The 27,447-nt window shown below is 40.6% G+C and overlaps 1 protein-coding gene across 2 annotated transcripts in view; it reads left to right on the forward strand.

The window, feature by feature from the left end:
- The first annotated feature begins 1,100 nt into the window (after window positions 1-1,100).
- The window catches only part of LOC109872898 (vascular endothelial zinc finger 1), a 38,366-nt gene continuing 12,019 nt past the window's right edge, over window positions 1,101-27,447 (forward strand). The window contains exons 1-2 of one of the 2 annotated variants that reach the window (XM_020464318.2): window positions 1,101-1,232; window positions 26,685-27,439. In XM_020464318.2, the coding sequence (XP_020319907.1) occupies window positions 1,200-1,232; window positions 26,685-27,439 (788 nt within the window). In that variant the 5' untranslated portion in view covers window positions 1,101-1,199. The remainder of the gene's footprint in view (window positions 1,233-26,684; window positions 27,440-27,447) is intronic. The other variant, XM_020464317.2, reaches the window with a different exon arrangement.

Genomic DNA, 27,447 nt, shown 5'->3' on the forward strand with positions numbered 1-27,447 from the left:
TGTGTCAAAGCAATTAACGTTTTGTCCTGAATACAAAGTGTTCTGTTTTGGGCAAATCCAATACAACATATTACTGAGGACAACTCTCCATATTTTCAAGCATAGTGGTGGCTGCATCATATTATGGGTATGCTTATAATCGTTCGGGATTGGGGAGATTTTCAGGATAAAAATGTTTACAAAATGGAGCTAAGCACAGGCAAAATCCTAGAAAAAAACCTGTTTCAGTCTGCTATCCACCAGACACTGGGAGATGAATTCACCTTTCAGCAGGACAATAATCTAAAACACAAGGCCAAATTTACACTGGAGTTGCTTGCCAAGAGGACAGTGAATGTTCGTGAGTGGGCGAGTTACAGTTTTGACTTAAATCTGCTTGAACAACTAAGGAAAGACCTGAAAATGACTGTCTAGCAATTATCAACAAACAATTTGACAGAGGTTGGGCCAGGTTACTGGATCGAATCCAGGAGCTGACAAGGTAAACATCTGTCGTTCTGCCCACTGTTCCCCTGTAGGCCGTCATTGTAAATAAGAATTTGTTCTTAACTGACTTGCCTGGTTAAAAAAAATGTTTAAAGTGTTTTTATCAAAAGCAATTACTTGTGCATGTGAGAACATAAAATCATACTAATTTCATGCTTAATATGGCCTAGGCTACTGTCACTACTGGCTACTGGACTTTGAACGGGGCACCTGGCTCATGCCCGGGAGGTAACCCGGTTCAAAAAACTAATGCAACCCGTAGTCTGACGACTCCCGCTTAAATTATTCCGCTGCTTTGCCGTTTGCTACATACTTTCATTGCCGAGAATAAACTAACGTCCGTCGATGTAGCGTAACGTTTGGCCGGAGCAAGGTGTTTGTGTAACCAGGCAAGGTAGCCCGTACCAGTTAGTCGAATACCCTCACTGATCAACTCTACCATTTATTGAATGCCCCCTCACGTAGTTATATATTGTATTTGATATATGTTGGATATTCATTCTATATAAGTAATATTTATGTGAATCCTTTGTTGTGCTAAAAATAAGTGAAACACTTTGATATGACAACTACAGTACTACCCCCCCCACACAAAAAAATGCTTTAGAAGTGGAACAGTCCAAGGGTTACAGGAAGTTGTAGCAGCTGCCATGTTTGGCTGCTTTGTTCAGGTTTCTTGAAGGTTTCCTGCAGATTTTTTTTTAAGTGTTGCAATGGAACCGAGCTGGAGTACATTTCTATTTCAAGTAAGTACATTTTGATACCCGAAAAGTACGACAATTGACGGAATAACTAGCAAACTCAAGACATTTATGGTTTAACGTTTTTCAAATGTATAATTTTAAGTAAAGCTACCCAAGCAAAACAATGGTAAATAACATCCAGGCTTCCAGCTGTGAGGTAACTAGGGCATGACGCCAAGATAAATCAGTTATTTTCGCTTTCATTTTTTTTTGTGTTACTATGGTGGTAAACATTTGTTTAGCTTAATGATCTAAATAACTTCATTCTTATTTAAGTTAGCTTGTTAGATCAACGCCGGCAAACACAAGGGATCACTCGCAGGCTCCAAGAACACCACCGTTACGAGCCAGCCAGTCTGAGTCTTGTTTTTTGTTGTTGCCCCGAACCATTGATGCGTTTTTTTTCTGTTTGATGGTGGGAATTTACTTCATAAACAACGTCTCCATATAGCTAAAATATTCGTCCAGAGATCACTCGAAAACGAAAAATACTTTACCGATTGACTTTTACTTCCTTACTATTTCGCTAGTCAGCGTTGAACTTTTCCCTTACCACCTCAAGTCGAAATAGCCAACTAGTTAACTAACTAGCTTAGCTAGCTAAACATTGTGACTGCGGGTAGAGAGAGAATTCAAACTATGCACGCATGAAAGCAGTGTTTTTGCCCTATTTATTTCAGTGTGCGACATCCTGATTCAGTGATGGAGATTTCAATCTATAACGTCACTGTATACATATCTCCGATATAGCTAGACGAACTAACGTTAGAAGTTCAACTAAATTGTTCAACATGGGTAACTGGTCACATTTGTCTATTTTTGTCTTTGGCCTGCATTCAAGCAAATTACGTCTCTTACCAGTTTCCATTACTAGTCTACATCATACTCGCTGCACCAACTTGTATCGTATTTGGTTTATCATAAAATAGGACATATTCTTATTAGCCCATGTGTGCATTCAGTCAAATGTTGTCCCCGGTTTACTTTATACAGCTACAGCGTGTTTTGGCAAGAAGCTATAAACACAGGCATAGCCTACAACTGTGTTAGTAAGGGGGTAAAATAAATCGACAGATACATCGGGATATTATTTTTTAATGATTGTCAAAACTATTGTATATTTCGTAATATAATTGTTTCACTAGTTTGCTGTGCCTGCACCAAAATTACAGAATTTTTCCTTCAACTTCTTCTCTATCTTCTATTTAAATAGGGAGCAAATGTGTTTTCATCACTTATTTTGGTGACTGATAAACGTTTTCTAATGGCTCTTTTGTCCCTCTGCAATATGTTTGGAACATGGAATTGCAATAAATGCACTGTCAAATCATGATACATATCGTATAGGCACTGAAGTATTGTGATATCGTTTCGTGAGGTCAGTGGCACGTAGCAGCCCTAATATGTGGTGGAATGATTTTGATTAGTGCTTGTTTTTCAACAAATTAAGGTCAAGGAAAGATCATAGCCTCAGATGTTATACATTAGCTGGCTTCTTGTGTTTTTTTCTGATTGGATCCTTAAGGAGAGTTGTGGCAAGCTCCACAACAACAAAACCATTCAACGCATTAGGCCTACACAGGTATGGGCCTACAATGTGGCATTTCAAGTAATGGTGTTCAAACTGCTTTCAACCTGAATATAACATGGCTGATATACAGTTGAAGTCGGAAGTTTATACTTAGTTTGGAGTAATTTAAAACTCGCATTTCAACCACTCTGCAAATTTCTTGTTAACAAACTATAGTTTTGGCAAGTCTGTTAGGACATCTACTTTGTGCATGACTCAAGTCATTTTCAATTGTTTACAATTGTTTCACTTATAATTCACTGTATCACAATTCCAGTGGGTCAGAAGTTTACATATACTAAGTTGACTGTGCCTTTAAACAGCTTGCAAAATTCCAGAAAATGATGTCATGGCTTTAGAAGCTTCTGATAGGCTCATTAACATAATTTGAGTCAATTGGAGGTGTACCTGTGGATGTATTTCAAGGCCTACCTTCAAACTCAGTGCCTCTTTGCTTGACATCATGGGAAAATCAAAGAAATCAGCCAAGACCCCAGACATTTTTTTGTAGACCTCCACAAGTCTGGTTCATCCTTGGGAACAATTTCCAAATGCCTTAAGAAACCCCGTTCATCTGTACAAACAACAGTACGCAAGTATAAACACCATGGGACCACGCAGCCGTCATACCGCTCAGGAAGGAGACACGTTCTGTCTCCTAGAGATGAACGTACTTTGGTGCAAAAAGTGCAAATCAATCCCAGAACAACAGCAAAGGACCGTGTGAAGATGCTGGAGGAAACCAGTACAAAAGTATCAATATCCACAGTAAAACGAGTCCTATATCGACATAACCTGAAAGGCCGCTCAGCATGGAAGAAGCCACTGCTCCAAAATCGCTATTAAAAAAGCCAGACTACAGTTTGCAACTGCATATGGGGACAGAGATTGTACTTTTTGGAGAAATGTCCTCTGGTTTGATGAAACAGAACTGTTTGGCCATAATGACCATTGTTATGTTTGGAGGGAAAATGGGGAGGCTTGCAAGCCGAAGAACACCATCCCAACCGTGAAGCACGGGGGTGGGAGCATCATGTTGTGGGGGGGATTTACTGCAGGAGGGACTGGTGCACTTCACAAAATAGATGGCATCATGTGGAAGGACAATTATGTGGATATATTGAAGCAGCATCTCAAGACCTCAATCAGGAAGTTAAAGCTTGGTGGCAAATTGGTCTTCCAAATGGACAATGACCCCAAGCATACTTTCAAAGATACGGAAAAATGGCTAAAGACAACAAAGTCAAGGTATTGGAGTGACCATCACAAAGCCCTGACCTCAATCCTATAGAACATTTGTGGGCAGAACTGAAAAAGTCTGTGTGCAAGGAGGCCTATGAACCGGAGTCAGTTACACCAGCTCTGTCAGGAGGAATGGGCCAAAATTCGCCCAACTTATTGTGGGAAGCTTGTGTAAGGCTACCTGAAACGCTTGACCCAAGTTAAACAATTTAAAGGCAATGCTACCAAATACTAATTGAGTGTATTTAAACTTCTGACCCACTGAGAATGTGATGAAAGAAATAAAAGCTGAAATAAATCATTCTCTTCTATTATTCTGACATTTCACATTCTAAAAATAAAGTGGGGATCCTAACTGAACTAAAACTGGTAATGTTTACGAGGATTAAATGTCAGGAATTGTGAAACAGAGTTCAAATGTATTTGGCTAAGGTGTATGTAAACTTCTGACTTCAACTGTATGTCCTCGTTATGGTATCACACATTTTATACTTTCGATTATAAACATTCCTTGCAGTTGATCTCGCCCAGTGGCAAATGGCTCCATCTTGAAAAATATATTATTTTGAATGGGAGCTCAGATTATTGGAGTGATTCAAATATTTACTCTCTGGGCAAGCTCTTAGCCCTGTTTCTGCTTTGAAGTTATTACTGTAATTGTCCCAGCTAACTTCTATTTCCAAGTTCGGACATGTGTAGCTGTTGCTTGCTAATTGTAATGGGCCCAGAGCCTGTCGAGGCTAAGTGACAGTTTGTCTCCAAATACTGAGTACAGTGCAGCCATTTTGCTGAGGGTGGGATGGTGTTTGTGTGATGTGATTATGCTAATGTCAACAGTCATTGATCATTAGGTGTTAGGAAGTGACACATGGGATGAAAGTTAATGCAGCACTCTTGCTGATTTCTTGAACACAACTGCTAGTGGTCATGAATCATTGTGTCTTGTGTGTCATTTTCACATTCAGTGAGACTAAAGGACTTTTTCCTCGTCTTGTGTACAGTGCAGCAAACCAAAATACTGTCTGCTTAGCGTAACATATGATTACTATGTCAGTTGTCTTTATGTTTAATTGATTCATAAGCATTTTGATGCACATGCAATAACTCTGTAGGCGACCAATAACATTTAATTTGATCCTATTCCTACCAGATTCTTTCGCCCATATGGAGCAGCACTGTTTATTGTGTTGTCTGAGTGAGCGTTGTCTTTTATGCTATCTCATCAGACTTTGAACCACCGTTTAGTCAAACGGTAGCAGCTGGGGGCCAGTGGGTTCAACTCTATCACTACTCAAGAGCAGATGGGCAAAAAATCTTTTCATTTTGATTTCCCATTTTATGATTAAAGTGGTGCTTGACAAAGGTAAGGTTAATGTGCTCTCTGAGAGAGCTAAAGTACTATAATCATTTATTACTCACCTGCAACGGTACAAAATACAAGATTTGTTTGTGTCACAGGCTGCCTTGTTCCTGACAGAAAGGCGTTGTGACACTGGCTTCTGCATCCGTATAACTCACGCTAAACACCTCTCCCCTCTGGAGCCCTCATTCACTCATTGATCCCAAGTATGTTGGCAGCAGGGTAGCATGGCAATGAGCTAGAGAATGGCAACAATGACCTTCTCCTATATGACCCAATCTCCCCTAGAGTATTTTAAAAGGCTACCCCAAGTATTAATTTCATATAGGTTAGCCTCAGGAGTTTTTTCTTTCTCTCCACCTATGCCCTGTAAGTACCAGCTGTGAAATACCTCCAGTTATAGCCTATAGCATAATGTTGGAGCTCCCCGAGCAGTGACTCTTCCACATTTAGATGGCCTACTAGAATACATCCGTACCTGGAGGTTATGTTCCAGAAATAATAGTTAATTTCTGTTTTCAGTACAGACTTGGTAACTAATCTGACGTTGAACATTGTCAGAGCAATACATTTGCTCAATAGTTATTCAAATTTAAATCATTATATTTGTCACATGTGCCTATTACAACAAGTGTAGACCTTACAGTGAAATTCTTACATACAAGCCCTTAACAAACAGGGCATTTCAAGAAGAAGTAAGAAAATATTTTCCAACTAAAGTAAAAAATTAAGTAACTCAAGAATGAGGCTATATACATTGGGTACCGGTACCGACTCAATGTGTGGGGTTACAGGTTAGTTGAGGTAATTTGTACATGTAGGTAGTGGTGAAGTGACTATGCATAGTTAATAGACAGCGAGTAGCAGGTTATTCATCAATGTTCTTCAAATTGTTTTGTTTGCCGACGTTTACTGACACCTGCCATTTTCAACTGGTGTACACTTCAGCTTAAGACATGTAGCTAGCTAGCTAAACAAGGAACCTAGCTAGATAGACAATGTGTAAGATCACACACACACGTAACGTTAGCTAACGAGCCTGCCAGCTGATGTTAGCTAGTTAAACAACAATGAACATAGTGCCAAATCATGTCATTAATACCCTGCATGAATCTGCTGGGATCTAACCAACCGGTTCTGGGATACAAATAATAATGTCATACCTGTAACGTTAGCTAGTGAGCCAGCCAGCTAATGTTAGCTAGCTAGCAGTACACTTTAGCTTGAAATGAAATAACTTTCTGTCAAAATTTGAAATGTGTAATGTCTGAAAGTCTGGCGTTAACTACCTACCTTACCCATATACATCAATGCATGATGGATGCGTCTCCCTGTCACGGATGCCATGCTACTGTTGCCCTTAGTTTGAAGATGTAATCCAGAGACAGGTGTTTTCTCCGTCTCTTTAGCTATCATACTCTAATTACACTGATTTCAAAACTCATCCTCCAGAAAGTGAGAGCAACACTTATGCAGCTCCACTACACAATACATTTTTTTTTTTAATAAGCTGCATTTGACACGATTACCAACAGACTGACGAGCTCAAATAGACAGAAGCCTTCTATATGGCATACCAATCCGAACTCATCTCTCTGCATGTCTAGCCCACTCGTTATTTCAGCCAGTCATGGCTAGTGCGAAGGTTGCTGTCGCTTTCTGTGGCTTAACCAACAAGGCTCGTAATTAAAATATTTTATTTGTATTTACAGATGGTATACAAGTTTGTTATTAAGGTGCATGAAAGTATGTTCCAGAGGGATTTCTGCTAAAATACTAATTTACATTTTTTTATGTCTCTCCTGTGAAGTCGTGACTTGTGACTTACTCCTACTTTCCTGAAACGGGTCACATATAAGGAAATCAATACATTTAAATACATTTATTAGCCATAGGCCCACCCACTTGGGAGCCAGGCCTAGCCAATCAGAATTTGTTTTTCCCCACAAAAGGGCTTTATTACAGACAGAAATACTCCTCAGTTTTATCAGCTGTCCTGGTGGCTGATCTCACACGATCCCACAGGTGAGGAAGCCGGATGTTGCGATTTATATTTTTGTTCAGTATATTTCACATGGAATTAAAAGCCAGTTGCCAATCAGTACTGTTGGTCTTTTTCAGAATCCTTTATTCTCCCTGCCTTCCAGTTTGATGTTATTTATGTTGGAGTGACCTTAGTCTTCAGAGCACATTTGTATCAAAATGGTCAGAGCGGCATGAAAGCACAGCAGGCTGCAGGTCAAGGACCTCTGTCTTTGGGCCAGGCTGTCTGGATCAGTGGGTCGGAGACAGACAGACAGAAAGAGGGCTAGAAAATGATGACTAATCCTGGAAGGTATCGAGCGTGAGCAGGTGCGCAGACAATAGGGGCCGGTGGGCACGGTCGCTTTCTTCCTGAGCTACCAGGTCCCCCTGGGTCTGAGAGCGCGACGGCTTGTCTGGGCTGAGTCGTGTGTGTGTGTGTGTGTGTGTGTGTGTGTGTGTGTGTGGAGAAATGCAGCCCCTGTCCCATGAATAGAGGAGCCAAATCAGAGAAGATGCGCACACACAAATACTTCCTGTTGGGCACTGGGTGCATCTTCCACAATAGGGCAGATGAAGTAAGGAGGAGAATGTGGGATTTGTTTTTAGTTTCTCATCTGTTCCCACTCCCCTCTTAGCTGGCCTTGTTGGCTGGATGGCTGAACGTGAAAGGGAAGGGTAGGATATTTAACCTTGCCCTTTCGTGCTCTTTGAGGAAGAGAACATGGTTGTCTTAATTGCAGCATCCCCCCCTCTTTTATTTCAGTTGGTCACTGTAAGACGGGTGGGTTTGTCTGTCTCCAGACAGTTATGTTTCTTTTGATGAAACAACCGAGAAAATGGTGTCCCCCAGCATCACCCATATCATAAATCTCTCAATAGAACAAGTGCGGGTTCCAAATGAACTGAACCTTGCTTGGATTATCAGACTACGCAAGACCAGTAGTAAGGTAGACCAAGGTAACTACAGGCCTGTATCTATTCTGGGAGTCCTTTCCGAAGTCCTGGGGCCTAAATTTAATAAACGTTATGTAAATTTCACACAATTTCCATTTCTGAAATCTGTGTATGTACAAAATATAGAAATTTATGAACTTGGCGCACGCCATACATACATGTTTCCCATTATAAATTTGACCGGTCTGTCATAAAACTGCGTGCATTAGCGAGTATTTTAAATCCACCATTCACCTTTTATGGTGACAATAACGGCCTTTACTTGCTGTATAATTTGGAACTGTTGTCATTATGCCACGGCATGCAAAATACCATGTTTAATATTTAGTTTTATCAATAGATTATTGGGTTTCAATGTGTATGTTTACATTGTCGTGGTAATTTCCTGTATTACTTAACATTGAGAGAGCAAACCACACACAAGTCAGAGTTATATTATGAAGTCCATCTTTAATTATATGAGCTTCACCATAGCCCTTTTTGACTCTCAGATCAATTCAGTGTCTAAATGAATTCTCAGAGTGCTTACAAAACAATTCTTAGTATCATTTATAGCCAAGACACAACCCTCTCATGACGAATAACAGATCTTAGGAACATTACAAAGGGCCTTTTACTTGAAAGAGGAGTATCCCATCCAGATAGCATTAGCTATAAATTATCGTTCAGTTTGGTCTCTTTAGATGAGATTCTAATCTCGTTCTTGGTACCACTTAGGACCAAAACATTACCTCATCCAATGGCATATATCAATTGTCAATTCTAGATACTCCCATCTCAAATTACAACCCTCCTGGACAAGCTCATGGAGAGGAGTGAGCCTCTAGGTCAAGATAAGGGCAACCTCAGAGGGGACATACAATAGTTAGACACATTCACATAAGAAGACAAGCCTCCATTCTGTCCTCCTCCCCTTCTTATATTCTTCATAGCATCACATGGTTTAACAGATACATTGACATACAAACCTGACCTCTCCCCTCTCTGGGCCCCAAGTGACTAAGCCCGAGCTGAGAAGGGATAACTGCAACTGCCAACAGTATAGTCCAAAAGAAGACATTCTAATGACAAGAATAAGATAAATAATATGTTTTATCTATGTTACCTAACTATTTCTGATTCAGCCATGACGACATGCACACTAATACTTTTCTGAGCAATCTTTCAAATTATTAGGATGTGTAATCGCCTTGGTTGGTGTTCCAGCTGTGTGTTTGATCTGCGTAATGCCAAGAGTGTGCAAAGCTGTCAAGGCAAAGGGTATATATTTTTATTTACCCTTTTATTTATTTTTATTTAACACTTTAAAAAAAAGTTACTACATGATTCCATATGTGTTATTTCATAGTTTTAATGTCTTCACAATTATTCTACAATGTAGAAAATAGTAAAAATAAAGAAAACCCCTTGAATGAGTAGGTGTGTCCAAACTTTTGAATGGTACTGTATATTTTAAGAATATAATGGAATATAGAATTCCATTTTTGTTTCTCTTAGAATAAAAACCTTTGAAACAGTTTTATTAAGTTATAAGCTACGGTCCAGTTGCAGCTTTTTCTGACAAAGGCGAAACAAAGTTTTTTTGAATGTGTGACAAAGGATGAGCAATTCTTATTAAACAAACACTCAAATAGGAAACGGAAGCAGGAACAGCATAGGGCTGAGTGACTCACTCATTCCTGGCTTTCGTTCAAAATAAGTTATATTATAATGCAGAGTTAAAGACAAATTATTTCTGATTGTCGTTAGCATGCATTCTCTCCTCACTACAGCTAATTTTGTTTTAAATTATGTAGATTATAATAAATTAATGTTTGTAGGAGTTGATGTTTTTCGCTAGGGCAAATCTGGTCTGTGATATTGAGTTAGAAATGTAAAACAGAATACTTAAGCATCGAATACATTGCAAGTTTTCCTTTTTCGGGTTATTAGGCTACACTTTACAGTAGGACTCAACTCTGACTGACTGCAGCACCTATCTGTAGTATAAACTGTGTCACATGTTTTTTCTCACACCTAGCCAACCTATTAGACTGTCCTTTTGGAAGTTAATGGAGGTGTGAATGTTTGTCAGTCTCTCCTATCGCACGAGTCCTGCATCAGGCAACAACAAAAATCAGCTGGCAGGTGGTCCCGGATTTGAGTAAATACAGTGGCGCAATTACACCTGAATGTGGACTGACGATTTTCGAAAATAGGATACTTGTGCTTTACAGCCCGTTACATAAACAAAGAGTGGATGTTCTACAGTGCCGCTCAAACTGCAGAAAACATAAGGCCAGCTATTGTGAAAGAATATGTGGATCTGGTTGATTTTTCACTTCAAGAGCCCTACTGTCCACCTGGTAATTGTGTGGTTTCAAAGGATATAGCGTCACCTTGAGATGGATGTGTGGTTTCAGAGAGAAGTCAGCTGCGAGCCTGCGACCAGGCAAGGTGGATGACATCCATTTCCTGCACAGCAATTTGAAGAAATCCAGTGATGACTGTTTTTGGAGTTGTTATAGTATATTTATTTGTCTAATGTTAGACTCTTTAAAGCAATTTGAGTTGTCAGTGTGCTGCATTGCATTGTGGAAAGATGTGTGGGTGTGTGTATGTGTATATATATATATATATATATATATATTATTATTTTCTTAATTCATGGCATGGTTTCTTTTTAGCCAAATGACGAAAAGACATGCAGACAATTTAATTAATGCAGGAAAAGATAAATAATAGCCTACTGTCTAGTCGTAAAAACAATTATGCTAAATAAATTGATATTATTTTGTTGGGTAATGGATCAGCTCTCGGAACTCATTAAGAGATGGATTCGATCTTCAATATAATAATATAATAATTCAGAAGGTTAAACCCATAGGTTTTTAGGTTGTGTGGTGGAGAGTGATGCGGGCACTGGAGATGTTAGGTCTGGGCAGGTGGTGTGTTTTTCTTATTTTATTTTTTTGTCTAAAAAGACTAAATAAAATCTTACAGAAAAATGTAAGTAAAAATGACAAGCAACACGCATCTGATTTATTAATTATGAATAGGATTTATTTGATTTTGTTAACATTCATTGTAACCACAATGTCACAAATAATTGAACACATACACCATGAGCAGATGAAGTTGTTCAACATTTTAAAAAATTGCATTTTTTTTACCCCCTTTTCTCCCCAATTTCTATCTCGTCTCAACGCTGCAACTCCCCAACAGGCTCAGAAGGCGAAGGTCGAGTCATGCGTCCTCTGAAAAAAAATACATGTCCAGCAAAACCGCACATCTTCACAAAACATATTTCAACCCTGCAGGCGCGACACAAAACGCATGCCTTACCTTTGTCAAGCTTCTTCTGTTGGCACTCCAATATGTCCCATAAACATCAGATATGGTCCATTTTGTTCGATTAATTCCGTCGATATATATCCAAAATGTCCATTTTATTTGGCGCGTTTATCCAGAAAAACACTGGTTCCAACTTGTGCAACGTGATTACAGAATATCTCAAAAGTTACCTGTAAACTTTGCCAAAACATTTCAAACTACTTCGTTTTGAACAGGGCTACTTCTTCATTACACAAAGGAAACACCTCAAACAATTTCTAAAGACTGGTGACATCCAGTGGAAGCGGTAGGAACTACAAGAAGGTCCCTTAGAAATCTGGATTCCCAATGAAACTCATTGAAAAGGGGGTGACCTCAAAAAATGTATATCTGAATGGTTTTTCCTCTGGGTTTCGCCTGCCATATAAGTTCTGCTATTCTCACAGACATGATACAAACAGTTTTAGAATCTTCAGAGTTTCCTATCCAAATCTACTAATGATATGAATATCTTACCTTCTGTGGATGAGTAGCAGGCAGTTGAATTTGGGCATGCATTTCATCCAGATGTGAAAATACTGCCCCCTGTCACCAAGAAGTTAAGCAAAATGCATCGGGAGAGGAAGGCAATGTTGGTAGTTTCCGGTTTATCGTCCCAGCTCTAGTACAGTACACAGTTGTTGCGCGGTATACTGGTACCTTGGTAATATCACGATACCGAAACGTCATACGGATACCAACATTTTAGAATACCGTAGTACAGTTTCATATGATTCTGACATTTTCATATGATTCTGACATTTTCATCCCTACTGCTCTAAAGAACCTGCTGGTACCTGTTTATAAAATGTTTTGTCAGTTTGTTTATAAATTCAGTTGAATTGAAGCAACAGCTACTAGTCTCTTGTATGCACAGGTACAATATCCACCTAACTTTTATACTCGCATCAGGTGTAGAAGCTGTAATCAGCCAGCCTCATCCCCTACCAGCCCTCTCACCTGCTTCCCCCCCGTCCGCTTTTCATGCGCGTCTATTCCTCATCGGTTAAAAAAGTATATATATATTTTAGCTGGGATGTAGAACCAGACGCTGATGAGTCTTCTGTTGGTAGGTTTGTACATTGGAGCAGCCCGTAAAGCGAGCTATGTTGATGTAGCATTGCATCACCTGTTGTAACCAAGAGCACAGACCATTCTGAGTAGACTTTGAGTTCACTGTCATGCAGCCTCTGTGTCGGATAGGGAAAGTGGAGCGCCGCTTCGCGACAGCCATACTTGCAGCTTTACAGTAAAGACAACGACTTCTCTACTCTAAACGGTTAAAAACATATGACCGTTATTACCAAATGTTTTTTTTCTTTCTTTTGGGAGTAGCGCGCATTTTACACTGAACAAAAATATAAATGCAACATGCAACAATTTCATATTTGACTGACTTAGTTCATATAAGGAAATCAGTCAATTGAAATAAATAAATTGGTCCCCAATCTTTGGATCTCACATGACTGGGCAGGGTTACAGCCATGGGTGGACCTTGGAGGGCATAGGCCTACCCACTTGGGGAGCCAGACCCAGTCTGGTTGGTTGTGAGGCCAGTTGGACGTACTGCCAAGTTCTCTAAAACTATGTTGGAGGCAGCTTATGGTTGAGAAATGAACCTTCAATTATCTGGTGATAGCTCTGTTGGACAAACCTGCAGTCAGCATGCCAATTCTGTTTGGTGCTTACGTTTTAAGTTGGGACCAGTGTGTGGATGCATGTTTGAGAGAGACTCTGTGTTAACTGAAGCGTAAAGAAGGTTTCATGCAGTGTTTTCCTCTTACTTCCTCTTTCCTCTTACTGACACAATGATATGCATATCATTATGCATGTACAGTGCATTCGGAAAGTATTCAGACCCCTTAACTTTTTCCACATTTTGCAGGAAGAGGTGGTTCCAAACTTGGTGGTTCCAAACTTCTTCCATTTATGAATGATGGAGGCCACCGTGTTCTCGGGGACCTTCAATATTGCAGAAATGTTTTAGTGCCATTCCCCAGATCTGTGCCTCGACACAATCCTGTCTCGGCGCTCTACGGACAATTCCTTAGACCTCGTAGCTTTGTTTTTGCTCTGACATGCACTGTCAACTGTGGGACCGTATAGCCTTTCCAAATCATGTCCAATCAATTGAATTTAGCACAGGACTTGAGGATGAACAATTGAAACAAGATGCACCTGAGCTCAATTTCAAGTCTCATAGCAAAGGTTCTGAGTACTTATACAAATGAGGTGTTTCTTATTTTTAAATTTGCAAACATTTCTAAACACCTGTTTTCAGTTTGTCATTATGGGGTATTGTGTGTAGATTGAGTTTTCTTTCTTTAATCAATTTTTGAATAAGGCACTATAATTTACTGTACTGAACTCTACTTTACTGTGCTGGACTGTACTCTATTTTGCTGTACTTTGTTGTCCAAACTTGTAAAACAGACATCTGATTAGTACAGATTTGGTCTGGACCAACCAAATGTAGTATTTTTGTGGGGCAGAACTCATTAAAATAATACCCCAGTGTGTAGAACAATACCCAAATATGCAAAGGAGGATCGTGCATATTTATACCTATTACATCACCATGAAGAGAATTCCATTCATATCCATAATTATGCATTTCTGTGTAGTACAGAACAGGAATCCATGATGAAATTCCTTTTAACACAATTCTGTTACCGGGTGGAAGTCTACTTCACTTACTGTAGTTCAATAATCAATTCTTTCTATGTGTTTTTTTGTTGTTGTTTAACTAACTTTACTTCTGCCCAATTCTTTCAGTAAATTTTTAAAAGTAGTCCTTGTGCATAGAGTTGTATGGTTTGTTAAATGTTGTAATCAAGGATTTTTGTTTTGCATACATTTTATGTGAGAGTCTGCGCAATTCCATTGCCGTGGAATTGCCTGTAGACCCGAATCTGGCCTCTGAAGTTGTTGAATGATTGCAGTCAAGTGGTAGGCAAGTCTAAAAGCCAATTTATGTGATCGGCGGCCTCGTATGGAGTGTGTGTGACACAAGCAGAGCCTTTTAAATGTAACTGTCACTATTTGTGTGATCCTCCTCACTTACTTTAGATGCTCCATTGAACAGCAAAAATGAACCCCTTACAGGCAAGTTTGGCTGTATTTGTGCACAGCAGCTCTTTTTGCTGCTGCTGATGTTCTAGAGATGGATACTAAATTCATCCAGACAGGCCTATCAGCTCTGCAGATGTTACACTGGCCACAGTCACGACTGTTTGAACTACGCTAGAAGACAATGCATTGACCTAGTTTCTGCATAATTGAATCATAGATTTAACCGAGGGGCATATTACCATAATGGCCTAGTAGCCTATATTTAGACATATAAACACATTACATTTTTATTATACACATGTTTAATTGTTGTCCATGATCTTGCACACACATTATTTTCTTGAAAACATGCCCCTGTCTGGTGCTGGTGCGGTGTGTGTGTGTGTGTGTGTTCTGCTGAAGTGTAGTGCAAAGGCCTGATCTAGATTTTCGAGAGCTGTTTAGTAGGCTTGGGGGGTATACTGTATACCAGGTATTTGAAAATAGCCACTGGATGTTTTTTTTTAATACTGTTAACTATTTCTTTGGCTTTTTTATTTTTATCAATTTGAATATTTGTAGCTACTTTTTCAGTAAATGGCAAATAGTAAATTCTCCTCTCACACAAGGGGCTCCTGAGTGGTGCAGCGGTCTTACAGCACTGCATCTCAGTGCTAGAGGAGTCACTACAGTCCCTGGTTCGAATCCAGGCTGTGTCACATCTGTGATTGGGAGTCCCGCAGTGTTGTCTGGGTTTGGCCAGGGTAGGCAGTCATTGTATAAAATAATTTTGTTCTTAACTGACTTGCCTTAAATAAAGTTAAATAAAGGTTGACATTTTTGGGGGTTTGCTATTTTAGTACTAAGTTCACTGTCTATCTAAAAATAGTGTTCAGTGGCGGTATTACTGAATATCCTGGTATGACAATCTGGATACCGCCCAAGCCTACTGTTTAGTTTGCACTGAAGCTGAGGAGACGGACAGACTAGGTTTTCCAGCGCTGCGTGTGATTTTATTTATTAATGTCAGTCGAAGTGAGTAACTTCCAGCTTTGACGTCACTAACCTTTTCCCACAGCGGGGGACCTCTGCCTGCTGTGCAGTACAACCATGTGCTCTTATAACTGAACTGCCTGATTTTAGCAGCAGCAGCACATTAAGGCCCCTCCCCTCTCCGCCAGCTCTTTTCTAATTGGACTGCTTTGGGTGGTGGCTGGACGTGGCGGTTCTCTATTGGGGTGGAGGATTTCCTCTGTGTGTTTGTTGCAATGTGACAGAGATTCACCGCTGTGGTTAGATGGGAGGCTTCCTGTGGCACTCACTCTTACCTGGTGTCTCTCCTCTGCTTCCTGAAGAGTGGCTAAGGAAACGAGGCTTGTGGCTTGACCTGCGCATCTCCAAAGCCACGCAGTCACACCACTGAGAGGTTCTCGCTCCAACCCTAATCTAGAGCACCTGATTCTAATAATTAGCTGGTTAATAAACTGAATCAGGTTAGTTACAACTCGGGTTTGAGTGACAATCTACATGAGGGTAGTTCGTTAGCCCTGGTCTAATGAAAACCAGTTTCTTATTAATGTATTAATTTGAACTTTTCTGTCAGTTCTTCAACAGTTTTAATGTTTTGAGGAGCACTTTTGTAATGAATTCCATTGTAACGTTGAGCTACTAGCTGGGGGATTCTCACGAAACTGGCACTTGACCCACCAAAAAGTACCATCAAAAATAAAACATTTCCAACATAATTCCTCTTGGAACACTAAGATTAGGATCTGTATTTATCTATTTCATAATTATTGTGTTTATTGATCAGATATGATATATTTTCCACTACTACCAGTGCAAAAATTCTCATTACCGCAAGTCCAAAAAAATAAATTTAAAACGTAAAAACATATATTGTTTATGTAAAGGTCTGAATTAAACAGAACACTGATAGGAATTCCTTTTAAAATTACATTAAAATGTTGTAATTTCTCATTACCACAACACAAACTTTTCTGATTATAGTTGTTTTTGTCATCACTTCATGTTAGTTTTATGTACACATATTTGGATAAAGAGCAAAAGACACACCACAGTTTAAGCCAAAATGACTAAACTATGCATTTTATTTTTCTGAAAATGTCCTTAATATTGGTGCATTCTGGGTAATGGTGAGCTGGTTTCAGAGATGAGACTGCATGTTTTGGACTGTTGCGTAGTTTTCTATTGGAAAAACTGCACTGAGCTCTATTAGAGATTCAGTAACCCAATAGATCAAATTGTTATTTGTTTATCCCAAATTACTCTCATAATTCTAAAATCACTGATCTTAATACAATTGACTAAAATACAACTTTTTAGCATATGTATTTTCAAAAGTCAAATGTGGACCTAAGCATAAAAAGTGACTTTTTTTTAATAGGAAAGGTTATTTCTCCAAGGTCTTAACAGGTAGTATTGGTGTATTAGGATGTGGATATGTGTGGTTCTAAGGTACTTTAGATGCATTTCTAAATTGAATGGAATCCTTTGGGCAAATGGCATAACATGACATGCCTATAAAGTATCTAAATATGTGAGGTATGGACCAAGACTGTATTGGGAAATCAGTCACAATGAGGGATATCCTCCTTTAAGAGGTGGGATTTCTCTTTGCTGAAACATATTCTAGAGTGTGGCTTTAAGTCAATTTTAAAATGGTGTTTATACACCCATATTTCTTGAGTTGGCAAACAATTGACTTCATCGCTAAAGCCCATTCATTTCTAGGCCTGTGGCGGTCATGAAATTGTCAGCCGGTTATTGTCATGCAAAAGTCTACCGGTCTCCCCATAATTGATCGATAATTGGCATAAAAATGTTTAGCATCTACAGGCCTCCTCATGCAAATCAAATCAAACTTTATTCGTCACATGCAACAAGTGTAGATCTTACCGTGAAATGCTTACTTACAAGCCCTGAACCAACAATGCAGTTCAGTAAAGAGTTAAAATATTTACGAAATAAACTAAAGTAAAAAAATAAATAACGAGGTTATATACAGGGGGGTACCGGTACCGAGTCAATGTGCAGAGGTACAGGTTAGTTGAGGTCCTTTGTACATGTAGGTAGAAGTGAAGTGACTATGTGTAGATAATAAACAGCAAGTAGCAGCTGTGTAAAAACAAATGGGGGCAATGTAAGTAGTCTGGGTGGCCATTTGATGAATTGTTCAGCAGTCTTATGGCTTGGGGGTAGAAGCTGTTGAGGGGCCTTTTGGTCCTAGACTTGGCAGTCCGATACCGCTTGTCTTGCGGTAGCAGAGAGAATAGTCTATGACTTGGGTGACTGGAGTCTTTGACAATTTTTGGGGCTTTCCTCTGACATTGCCTAGTGTATATAGGTCCTGTATGACATGAAGAGTGGTCCCAGTGATGTACTGTGCCGTACATCCAGTGATGTACAAGCCGCTGATGCACACCATCAAATCAAAGTTTATTTGTCACGTGTGCCCAATACAACAGGTGTATGTAGACCTTACAGTAAAATGCTTACTTACAGGCTCTAACCAATAGTGCAAAAAAGGTATTCGGTGAACAATAGGTAAGTAAAGTAAAGATACACACAATATTTATTTTAGTCAGGTCGAAAGAAATGTATGAAGAAAATGTATTTCAGAAGAATAGGTTTGTTAATTTAGCTGACAAGATATCCTTATGTCTCATGCCATTATTTAAAATATGATTTTTATAGTAAGAAAAATATAATATAACCTTTAGAATGTCTTAGGAATCAACACATATATGGGCTGCATGATGTGACTATTGACTATTTGAGAAAGTAGCAACAAAAAACCTTGCGCTCTGTTCCTTACCTCAGGCTTCACAGCTGTTCTCTCATCAAGTGATCATATTTTCACCAATCAGACTATTCTCAAATGACTCTAATCTTAACAAATGTTACATATTAGTATTGAATTAAATGGCCCATTTATCAAAGGGGCAGGGGGGGAAATACATGCGATCTGTATGCATTCGAATAGCGAATGGGGGCCACACGCTTTCCGCCAGTCAGTTTTGTAGGCTACATCATTTTCCATAGCAGGGCATGTGCTTCATATGAGTAGCTGATGAATAAATTTAAGAACACTTAATTCACTCCAAGCATCAACCACTGTTTGAGGAGCATGATCTCGCTGGCCGACAGGTGATATTCCGTCCTCACTCTGTATGCCATTTGGAAATGTTACATAAGCAATATAACATAAGTATCCAGACCCTTTACTCGGTACTTTGTTGAAGCACCTTTGGTAATGATTACAGCATTGGGTCTTCTTGGGTATAATGCTACAAGCTTGGCACACTTGTATTTGGGGAGTTTCTCCCATTCTTCTCTGAGAATCCTCTCAAGCTCTGTGAGGTTGGATGGGGAGCATTGCTGCACAGATATTTTCAAGTCTCTCCAGAGATGTTAAAGTCCGGGCTCTGGCTGGGCCAATCAAGGACATTCAGAGTCTTGTCCCGAAGCCACTCCTGCGTTGTCTTGGCTGTGTGCTTAGGGTCATTGTCCTGTTGGAAGGTGAACCTTCACCCAGTCGGAGGTCCTGCGTGCTCTGGAGCAGGTTTTCATCAAGGATCTCTCTGTACTTTGCTCCGTTCAACTTTCCCTTGTCTCCCAGTCCCTGTCGCTAAAAAATATCCCCAGCATGATTTTGCAACCACCATGCTTCACCGTAGGGATGGTGCCAGGTTTCTTCCAGATGTGACGCTTGGCATTCAGGCCAGAGTTCAATCTTGGTTTAATCAGATCAGAGAATCTTGTTTCTCTTGGTCTAGGAGTTTGCCAAAAGGCACATAAAGGACTCTAAACTGGCTGTCGTGCCTTTTTATGAAGTAGTGGTTTTGTCTGGCCACTCCACCATAAAGGCCCTATTGGTGGAGTGCTTCAGAAATGGTTGTCCTTCTAGAAGGTTCTTTCATCTTCACAGAGGAACTCTGGAGCTCTGTCAGAGTGACCATCAGTTTCTTGGTTACCTCCCTGACCAAGGCCCTTCTCCCCCGATTGCTCAGTTTGGCCGGGCGGCCAGCTCTAGGAAGAGCCTTGGTGGTTCCAAACTTCTTCCATTTAACAAGGATGGAGACCACTGCGTTCTTGGGGACCTTCAATGCTGCAGAAATGTTTTGGTACCCTGCCCCAGATCTGTGCCTCGACACAATCCTGTCTCGGAGTTCTACGGACAATTCCTTCAACCTGATGGCTTGGTTTTTGCTCTGACATGCGCTGTCAACTGTGGGACCTTATATAGACAGTGGTGTGCCTTTCAAAGTCATGTCCAATCAATTGCATTTACAACAGGTAGACTCCAATCAAGTTGTAGAAACATCTCAAGGATGATCAATCGATATCGGATGCACCTGAGCTCAATTTTGAATCTCATAGCAAAGGGTCTGAATACTTATCTAAATACTTTATTTTAAAAATATTATATTCATAAATAAATGTCAAAGCTTTTCTAAAATCCTGTTTTTCGCTTTGCCATTATGGGGTATTGTGTGGAGATTTTTTTAAATTGTATTTAATCCATTTTAGAATAAGGCTGTAACGAAACTAAATGTGCAGAAGGGGTCTGAATACTTTCCGAGTGCACTGTACTTTCTCTTCCAGACTCATGGATAGAAAGTCTGGAGCGTAGCACAAGGTAACAGGTCCATCCAGTATGCATCATAATACGGTCCACACTCAAATGTGTTTACTGGAGTTTGTTTAATTTTGGAGTATAGGCTAGACAAATTATGCACCAAAGACAACTTAAATCTATGTTTTTGCATGTTTTCCAGCTGTGCGTAATATGCGGTAGGCTATATATTGTATTACAGCATAATGATCATTTTAATTCAGGCTTTTCTTTCTGGCTTGGGCTCATAAGCCTATGCATAAGCTCTAATATGCTATAGGTGTTTTTGAATTCATCACATTAGAAAGCATTGCCCATTTTGTTGTGTTAGGCCTTGAAACAACATCCACAACCATGTTTTACACTGTTTCAACCTGCTGTTGAACTTCTGATCATTGATCATCACAGTGAGGTACATTTTAAAAGTAAGCGACGCCTACTGTTTTGATGATAAGTGTATGCTGTGCTTTTCAATTGTGACATCAATGCAAACAGTGGTTAGAGGAACAACAGAGCCCGGAGTACCAGGCTATTAGGACCTGATGGTAGTTAGCAAGTTGGGTAATACCAAAGCATGTCCAGAGTGCATAAAAGGAGATTACCATGTCACATGGAATTTTACTGCGGTCATGACTCATGACATCCGGTGTGGCAGTAATATGGTCACTGCAACACCCCTATGCATGCCTCTATGTTGGTATGTTAATGGATCTCTCAAGTTTTTCCCAATTTTAGTTATTTTTGTTGTTTTCGCTAATGAGAAGGTCAAGTGTCGTGAAGGGGTTGTTTGAGAATATAATCCTTATTCTGGAGTTATAGCCCTAAGTGAAGAAATTAAATGAACTTGTGCTCCTCCAAGGACTACTTCTTTAGATCAGGAGTCTTAAACTTTTTCAGTCTGGGACCCAAATGAGAAATGATGTGTTTTCCTGGGACCCAATCTTAGGAAAATATGCAACTACACATAAATATTGGTACATTTCATTGCCCTTAAGCCTAAAACATATGCAATATAGACAAAAACAAATAATTAAATGTTTATTTTCCTGTATTAAAACACTCTTACATGTCTACGTTGGAACTGTTACTGTTAAAATACAACAAATAATTTCATTCTGAACTGGAATAAACAGATTAATCACATCACACAGATGTGGACCCGAAAAAACACACACACACACACACACACACACACACAGTCCTAATGAGAGCATGTCTATTCTGGGCTCTGTTTTTGACAGTGTAACACTGAGGTTATGCTCAGCCTTGAAACAGTTTCTGTACTTGTTTTTTAAACTGGATCAGAACATCTACTGCGTTCTCTGTCAGGCAGGAGACTACTTCCTGCTGTAGATGAACAACCCAGAACTGTGTGAGTGTTTGCCTCAAAAAGCATCTCGCTTCAATCAGTTTATTCCAGTTAAGAATACAAAATGATTTTTAAAAAAAACAGCAACAGTTCCAACCTAGACTAGTTTGCAACAATAATTTCTACAGTGAGATGTACAGTGGGCCTGATCATTTCTACAGTGAGATGTACAGTGGGCCTGATCATTTTTCATCTTCATCTGTACTGTTACTTAAGGCTGCACATCTGTAGCTACTTTGCTTTGGTGAATGTTAGCGATTAGCTGTGTACAAGGCCAGGGGATTGTTTGAAAAACTCACATCTACTATGAGAGTTAGTTAGTACTCCCTTATTTCTGCTTATCAACACCTGTTATAAAATGACAACAATGTCTTGCTAGCTGACTAACTTTTCCACTGTCAAATCACTGTTTCCTGAAGCATTCTGCCCTGTTCTGAAAGAACTTCCTGGGTTTACCATCATGCTGCGGATGTTTGGTCAGGACTTGTCATTTATTAATTTGTTCGTTATGAGAGACTCATTACTACTAAACTCTTCACCGCACAAAACACACTGGGCGCTCCTCGTTATACATTTGTATGAAAGATAAATTCATCACTGTATATTTTTGGGTTCCTGACAATTGAGCTCCGTCAGAACTTGTGGCTAGCATGAGTCCATTTGATGACAGCGGTGAGTGATGGCGAGTGGGGACGCGTAGTCATTGGCAGATGGCGCATCATCTGCTGCTGAACCACAGCGCTGCATTGTGTGTGTTGCAGTGATCTTCAAGAAAACTGCTGTAAACAGCGAAGCACACGGGCAACTCCCTCTCACTCAGGCAGCTGGCAGACTGAGCAGAGACCGCTTCTAAACAGACAGCGCAGATGCACTTGGCCAATAGCCATTGCACGGGAGACAATGCCAACCTGTCTGATGTTCAGACTCTGCTTGCAGATGTAAGAGATCCGTACTGCCCTTCCCCCTTCACTGTTGCTCCAAGCAGAGGAAAATGCAGTTCTGAAATACATCAAAAGTGTAAAGTCTTCTGCCTTAAGCCCATACACGCCCAGAGTACATGTTGGACACTAAGTATGCTGTCTCCGCGTTGAGGAGTAATCGGAATGGCCGATTTAATGAGAGACGATTTCAAGTTTTCACAACAATCGGAAATCGATATTTTTGGGTGCCGATTTTGATGATTTTTTTTATACCTTTTATTTAATTAGGAAAGTCAGTTAACACATTCTTATTTTCAATGACGGCCTAGGAACGGTGGGTTAACTGCCTCGTTCAGGGGCAGAGAGACAGATTTTCACTTTGTCAGCTCGGGGGAGCCAATCTTGCAGCCTTACAGTTAACTAGTCCAACGCAATAATGACATGCCTCTCTCGTTGCACTCCACAAGGAGACTGCCTGTTACGAAAATGTAGTAAGCCAGGGTAAGTTGCTAGCTAGCATTACATTTATCTTATTAAAAACAATCAATCATAATCACTAGTTAACTACACATGGTTGATAATACTAGATATTATCTAGTTTGTCCTGCGTTATAATCTGACTGAGCATACCAGCATACAAGTATCTGACTGAGCGGTGGTAGGCAGAAGCAGGCGCGTAAACATTCATTCAAACAGCACTTTTGTGCATTTTGCCAGCAGCTCTTCGTTGTGCTTCAAGCATTGCGCTGTTTATGACTTCAAGCCTATCAACTCCCGAGATGAGGCTGGTGTAACCGAAGTGAAATGTCTGGCTAGTTAGCGCGCGCTAATAGCGTTTCAAACTTCACTCGCGCTGAGCCTTGGGGTGGTTGTTTCCCTTGCTCTGCATGGGTAACGCTGCTTCGATGTGGTGGCTGTTGTGTTGCTGGTTCGAGCCCAGGGAGGAGCGAGGAGAGGGACGGAAGCTATACTGTTACACTGGCAATACTAAAGTGCCTATAAGAACATCCAATAGTCAATGGTTAATTAAATATAAATGGTATAGAGGGAAATAGTCCTATAATAACTACAACCTAAATCTTCTTACCTGGGAATATTGAAGACTCATGTTAAAAGGAACCACCAGCTTTCATATGTTCTCATGTTCTGAGCAAGGAACTGAAACGCTAGCTTTCTTACATAGGACATATTGCACTTTTACTTTCTTCTCCAACACTTTGTTTTTGCATTATTTAAACCAAATTCAACATGTTTCATTATCTACTTGAGGCTAAATAGATTTTATTGATGTATTATATTAAGTTAAAATAAGTGTTCATTCAGTATTGTTGTAAATGTCATTATTACTAATACATTTAAAAAATAATCTATCGGTATCGGCTCTGAAAAATCATCGGTTCGACCTCTAGTCTCCGCCACCTTGGCCTGGATTAGAGCAAGGTTCTTGGCAGGCTGGCGAAGTACACTTCCAAGCAAGAACTTTGGAATGGAGATGCAATATGGCAGTGGTGCCAACATATCTCATCAGCCACCTGGTGGAAGGGACTTTGTGGATCTGAGGCTCTTTCCCCTGTTGCCTCCATTCATCCTCCAAATCCCACCAACATCAGCTGCCTCAGAGCGAAACTGGTCCTTGTTTGGGAACACACACCAAAGCACACAACAGGCTGACCAATACAAGGGTTGAAAAATTGGTGGCCATCCGTTTGAATTTGAGGCTTTTTGAGCCTGATAACGAGCCATCCTCAACAAGGTTGGAAAGTGACAGTGAAGATGAGGCCTCAGAGTCTGATGTTCAAGAGGTGGACATTGTGGTCCAGGGAGAAGACATGGAAGCCTGAGAGGGAGACAACCAAAGCTTTAGTTTCTAGACTATCATTTTACAGCTGTATGTTGAAATCGTTTTTGGGAGATGCGATGGATCATTCAATATTCCCTTTTGTTGTTCAATGACATCCCATGTGATGAGTCAAATTGAATTAAAGTTAAATTAGTTTTTAAAAAATTATATTGGAAGGATTTAATCATTTGTAATTGTCTGCTTATGATAAGGTTAAATGTTTGTTTCTGTTTCCATATGATAGGGTAAATATATCCAATGCAAAAAAACATCTACATTTTAAATTGTATAAATATTAATGTGCATATATTCCCGTTAATTCCCACGGAAAGTTCCCCAAAATGTGCAACCCTAATCAAGGGTGAATAAAACATTTATTTTAAAAATGATTGGAGTTTTTATAGCAAGTGTTACAGTAATGAGAAACATTTCCACTTTTCATGTAACCTGTATTATAATTGAATGTAGACTTCAACTAGTATCCAAGTTTTATGATTTAAGGACAAACACCATGTATGTTATTTAAATAAGTTTTGTTTTTGTTTATAAAATGACCTGAATTGAATGAGAATTTAGGGTTGAAAATGTACAAAATTCAGGTGAAACTAGAATGTATTTCAAATAAGACACTGTGCTATAAACTAGGCATCTTACTCTTCAGATTGATCGTTAATAGTTGCAGATGCATCACGGTTTCCTAACTCCATTTGCTACTGCCGTTGTTCGACTCACCCAGTATACCAGGTCCTTGTCTGGCTGAGCTCATGCCCAGGTTGCTGCTGTATTTTGGCAGGCTACTTTTACAGTCACATGAAGAGTGCGCCATCATGGCGGGGGATCATTTTTCATATATGCTAGCAGGTTTGGATTCCACAGCAGTAGCAGCAGCAGGCTGCTAATGTGCCTCCTCACGAATGACAGAGCCAGGGCCTATTTTTGTCCCTGTAAAACACCAACTGTCACTGACCCTGCTTATTTTGCGTGATTCATCGAATAGATGCCCCAGACATCAATACTGTGGCTTGGTACAAAGGTGATTGTTTATAAGGTACTTGGATTTCAATAGATTACAATAGCAACTATGTGCAGTAAAGGACTTTGGAAAATGATATTCCTAGTTGCTGTGGTTTTAGACTAGAGACCAAGGTTGTTGTGGCGATTTATCTGGTTGAATGTTTTCAGCTTTTCCAGTACATTTCCTCCCGTTGTATTTTCTGCAATGTCCAGCCGACTGAAGTCCCTCTTGCATGTCATTAGTCATTCAGCAGAGTGGCGGTAGTGCTGACTGCTATGTTCTGTGGTCTACTCTGCGATGCCACATGCGCCAAGAAGGACTAACTGTCTATTTTGGTGTTGCTTCCGATGCAATGGCTTTTGCCTCGCAATCACACCCGCAGCCAGCCACGCTTTAACTCTCCAACTCTCTACAGCCTCACTTCAGCGGAGGAGCTGTGAACTAACTCAAAGTGCACAAGCTCTCAGGGTGAAATTGAATAACCAACACACAGAGTGTGTTCAATCTCCATGTGTTGTGCAAACTCATGTAGCTTCTAGGCCCAAGCTATGGCAGAGGTGGACGAGTGACCAAAGCAAAGCCGCCCCAGCAGCACTGGAGCGTTTTAAGATGTAGCCTTTGAATGGCATTGAGATTTTGCTGTTCCTAATAGTTGTTGCATGTGAATGGCTCCCAGATTAGGCTATTCCCAGTAGGCCATCTAAGACAGCAACACAACACAAAGAGAGCCTAATGATGAAATTAATTTCCTCCCAAACCATTATCCCCACCGCACGAGCGGTTATATAAAGGAGGAATGTGAAGATGTATGCTAATCTCCAAAAAGTGTCAGGTTACATAAAGGAGAAAGGCAGAGCTACAAAGATGTGAAGTGAATGTGGCTATTTTGAGTAACACAAATAAAACCTGAACTTTCAGTGAGGGATCTCTTACAGCTAGCCTGTAGCAGACAGCAAGAATGGCCCATGGTAGTTTCAACCTGTAATTCTACCCTGTCTGTTCCAACAGGGAGGCCACCTGCTACACGTTCAGGCTACTAAATACTGTAATATTGTGTTGATTGAAAATTGAACTTATGTTGATCTGTGTTTCACCTTGCTCTGATGTGATGTCTCTACAGCAGGCCAATGAAGCCCTCCACCACCAGCACCAGGTGGCCCAGAACAGCCTGCTGCCGCTGCTCAACTCTGGGAGTGAGCCGGTGGATCAGAAGCCTGTAATGCCCATCCTCCTGGACCAGAAACCCCCTGCCAGTGCCGCCGAGCTCCTCAAAGACAATGTGGCCTGCGGGACTGGCAGCGGCAGGGGACCCATGCCCGTAGTGAAGAAGGAGCACAAGAGCAAGACACCCTTCATCTGTGGCTACTGCAACAAGGCCTTCCGTGACAGCTACCACCTGCGTCGCCACGAATCCTGCCACACGGGCGTCAAGATGGTGTCCCGGCCCAAGAAGACTGCTCAGACAGCCCCCACCATGGTGCCTCTCATCTCCACCCTGCCCAGGGAGAATAGTGGGCAGCCCTCCTACATATCTACCATCGCAGGCATCCTCACTACGGCCACCCCCTCTGTGTCTTCAGCCTCCAGCATCATGTCTCCAGCCTCTATGATCAATATACCCCAGCAGAGCCAGCCCAAAAGGCCTGCCAAGCCAGTGAAGAAGAACCACGGCTGTGAGATGTGTGGCAAGGCCTTCCGAGATGTCTACCACCTGAACCGTCACAAGCTGTCCCACTCGGACGAGAAGCCCTACGAGTGCCCCATCTGCCAGCAGCGTTTCAAGAGGAAGGACCGCATGACCTACCACGTGCGCTCTCACGACGGTGGAGTCCACAAGCCCTATGTCTGTTCCGTGTGTGGGAAAGGCTTCTCCAGGTAGGCCC

This window comes from Oncorhynchus kisutch, linkage group LG28 (genome assembly GCF_002021735.2).
Source record: "Oncorhynchus kisutch isolate 150728-3 linkage group LG28, Okis_V2, whole genome shotgun sequence".
Lineage (NCBI taxonomy): Eukaryota > Metazoa > Chordata > Actinopteri > Salmoniformes > Salmonidae > Oncorhynchus > Oncorhynchus kisutch.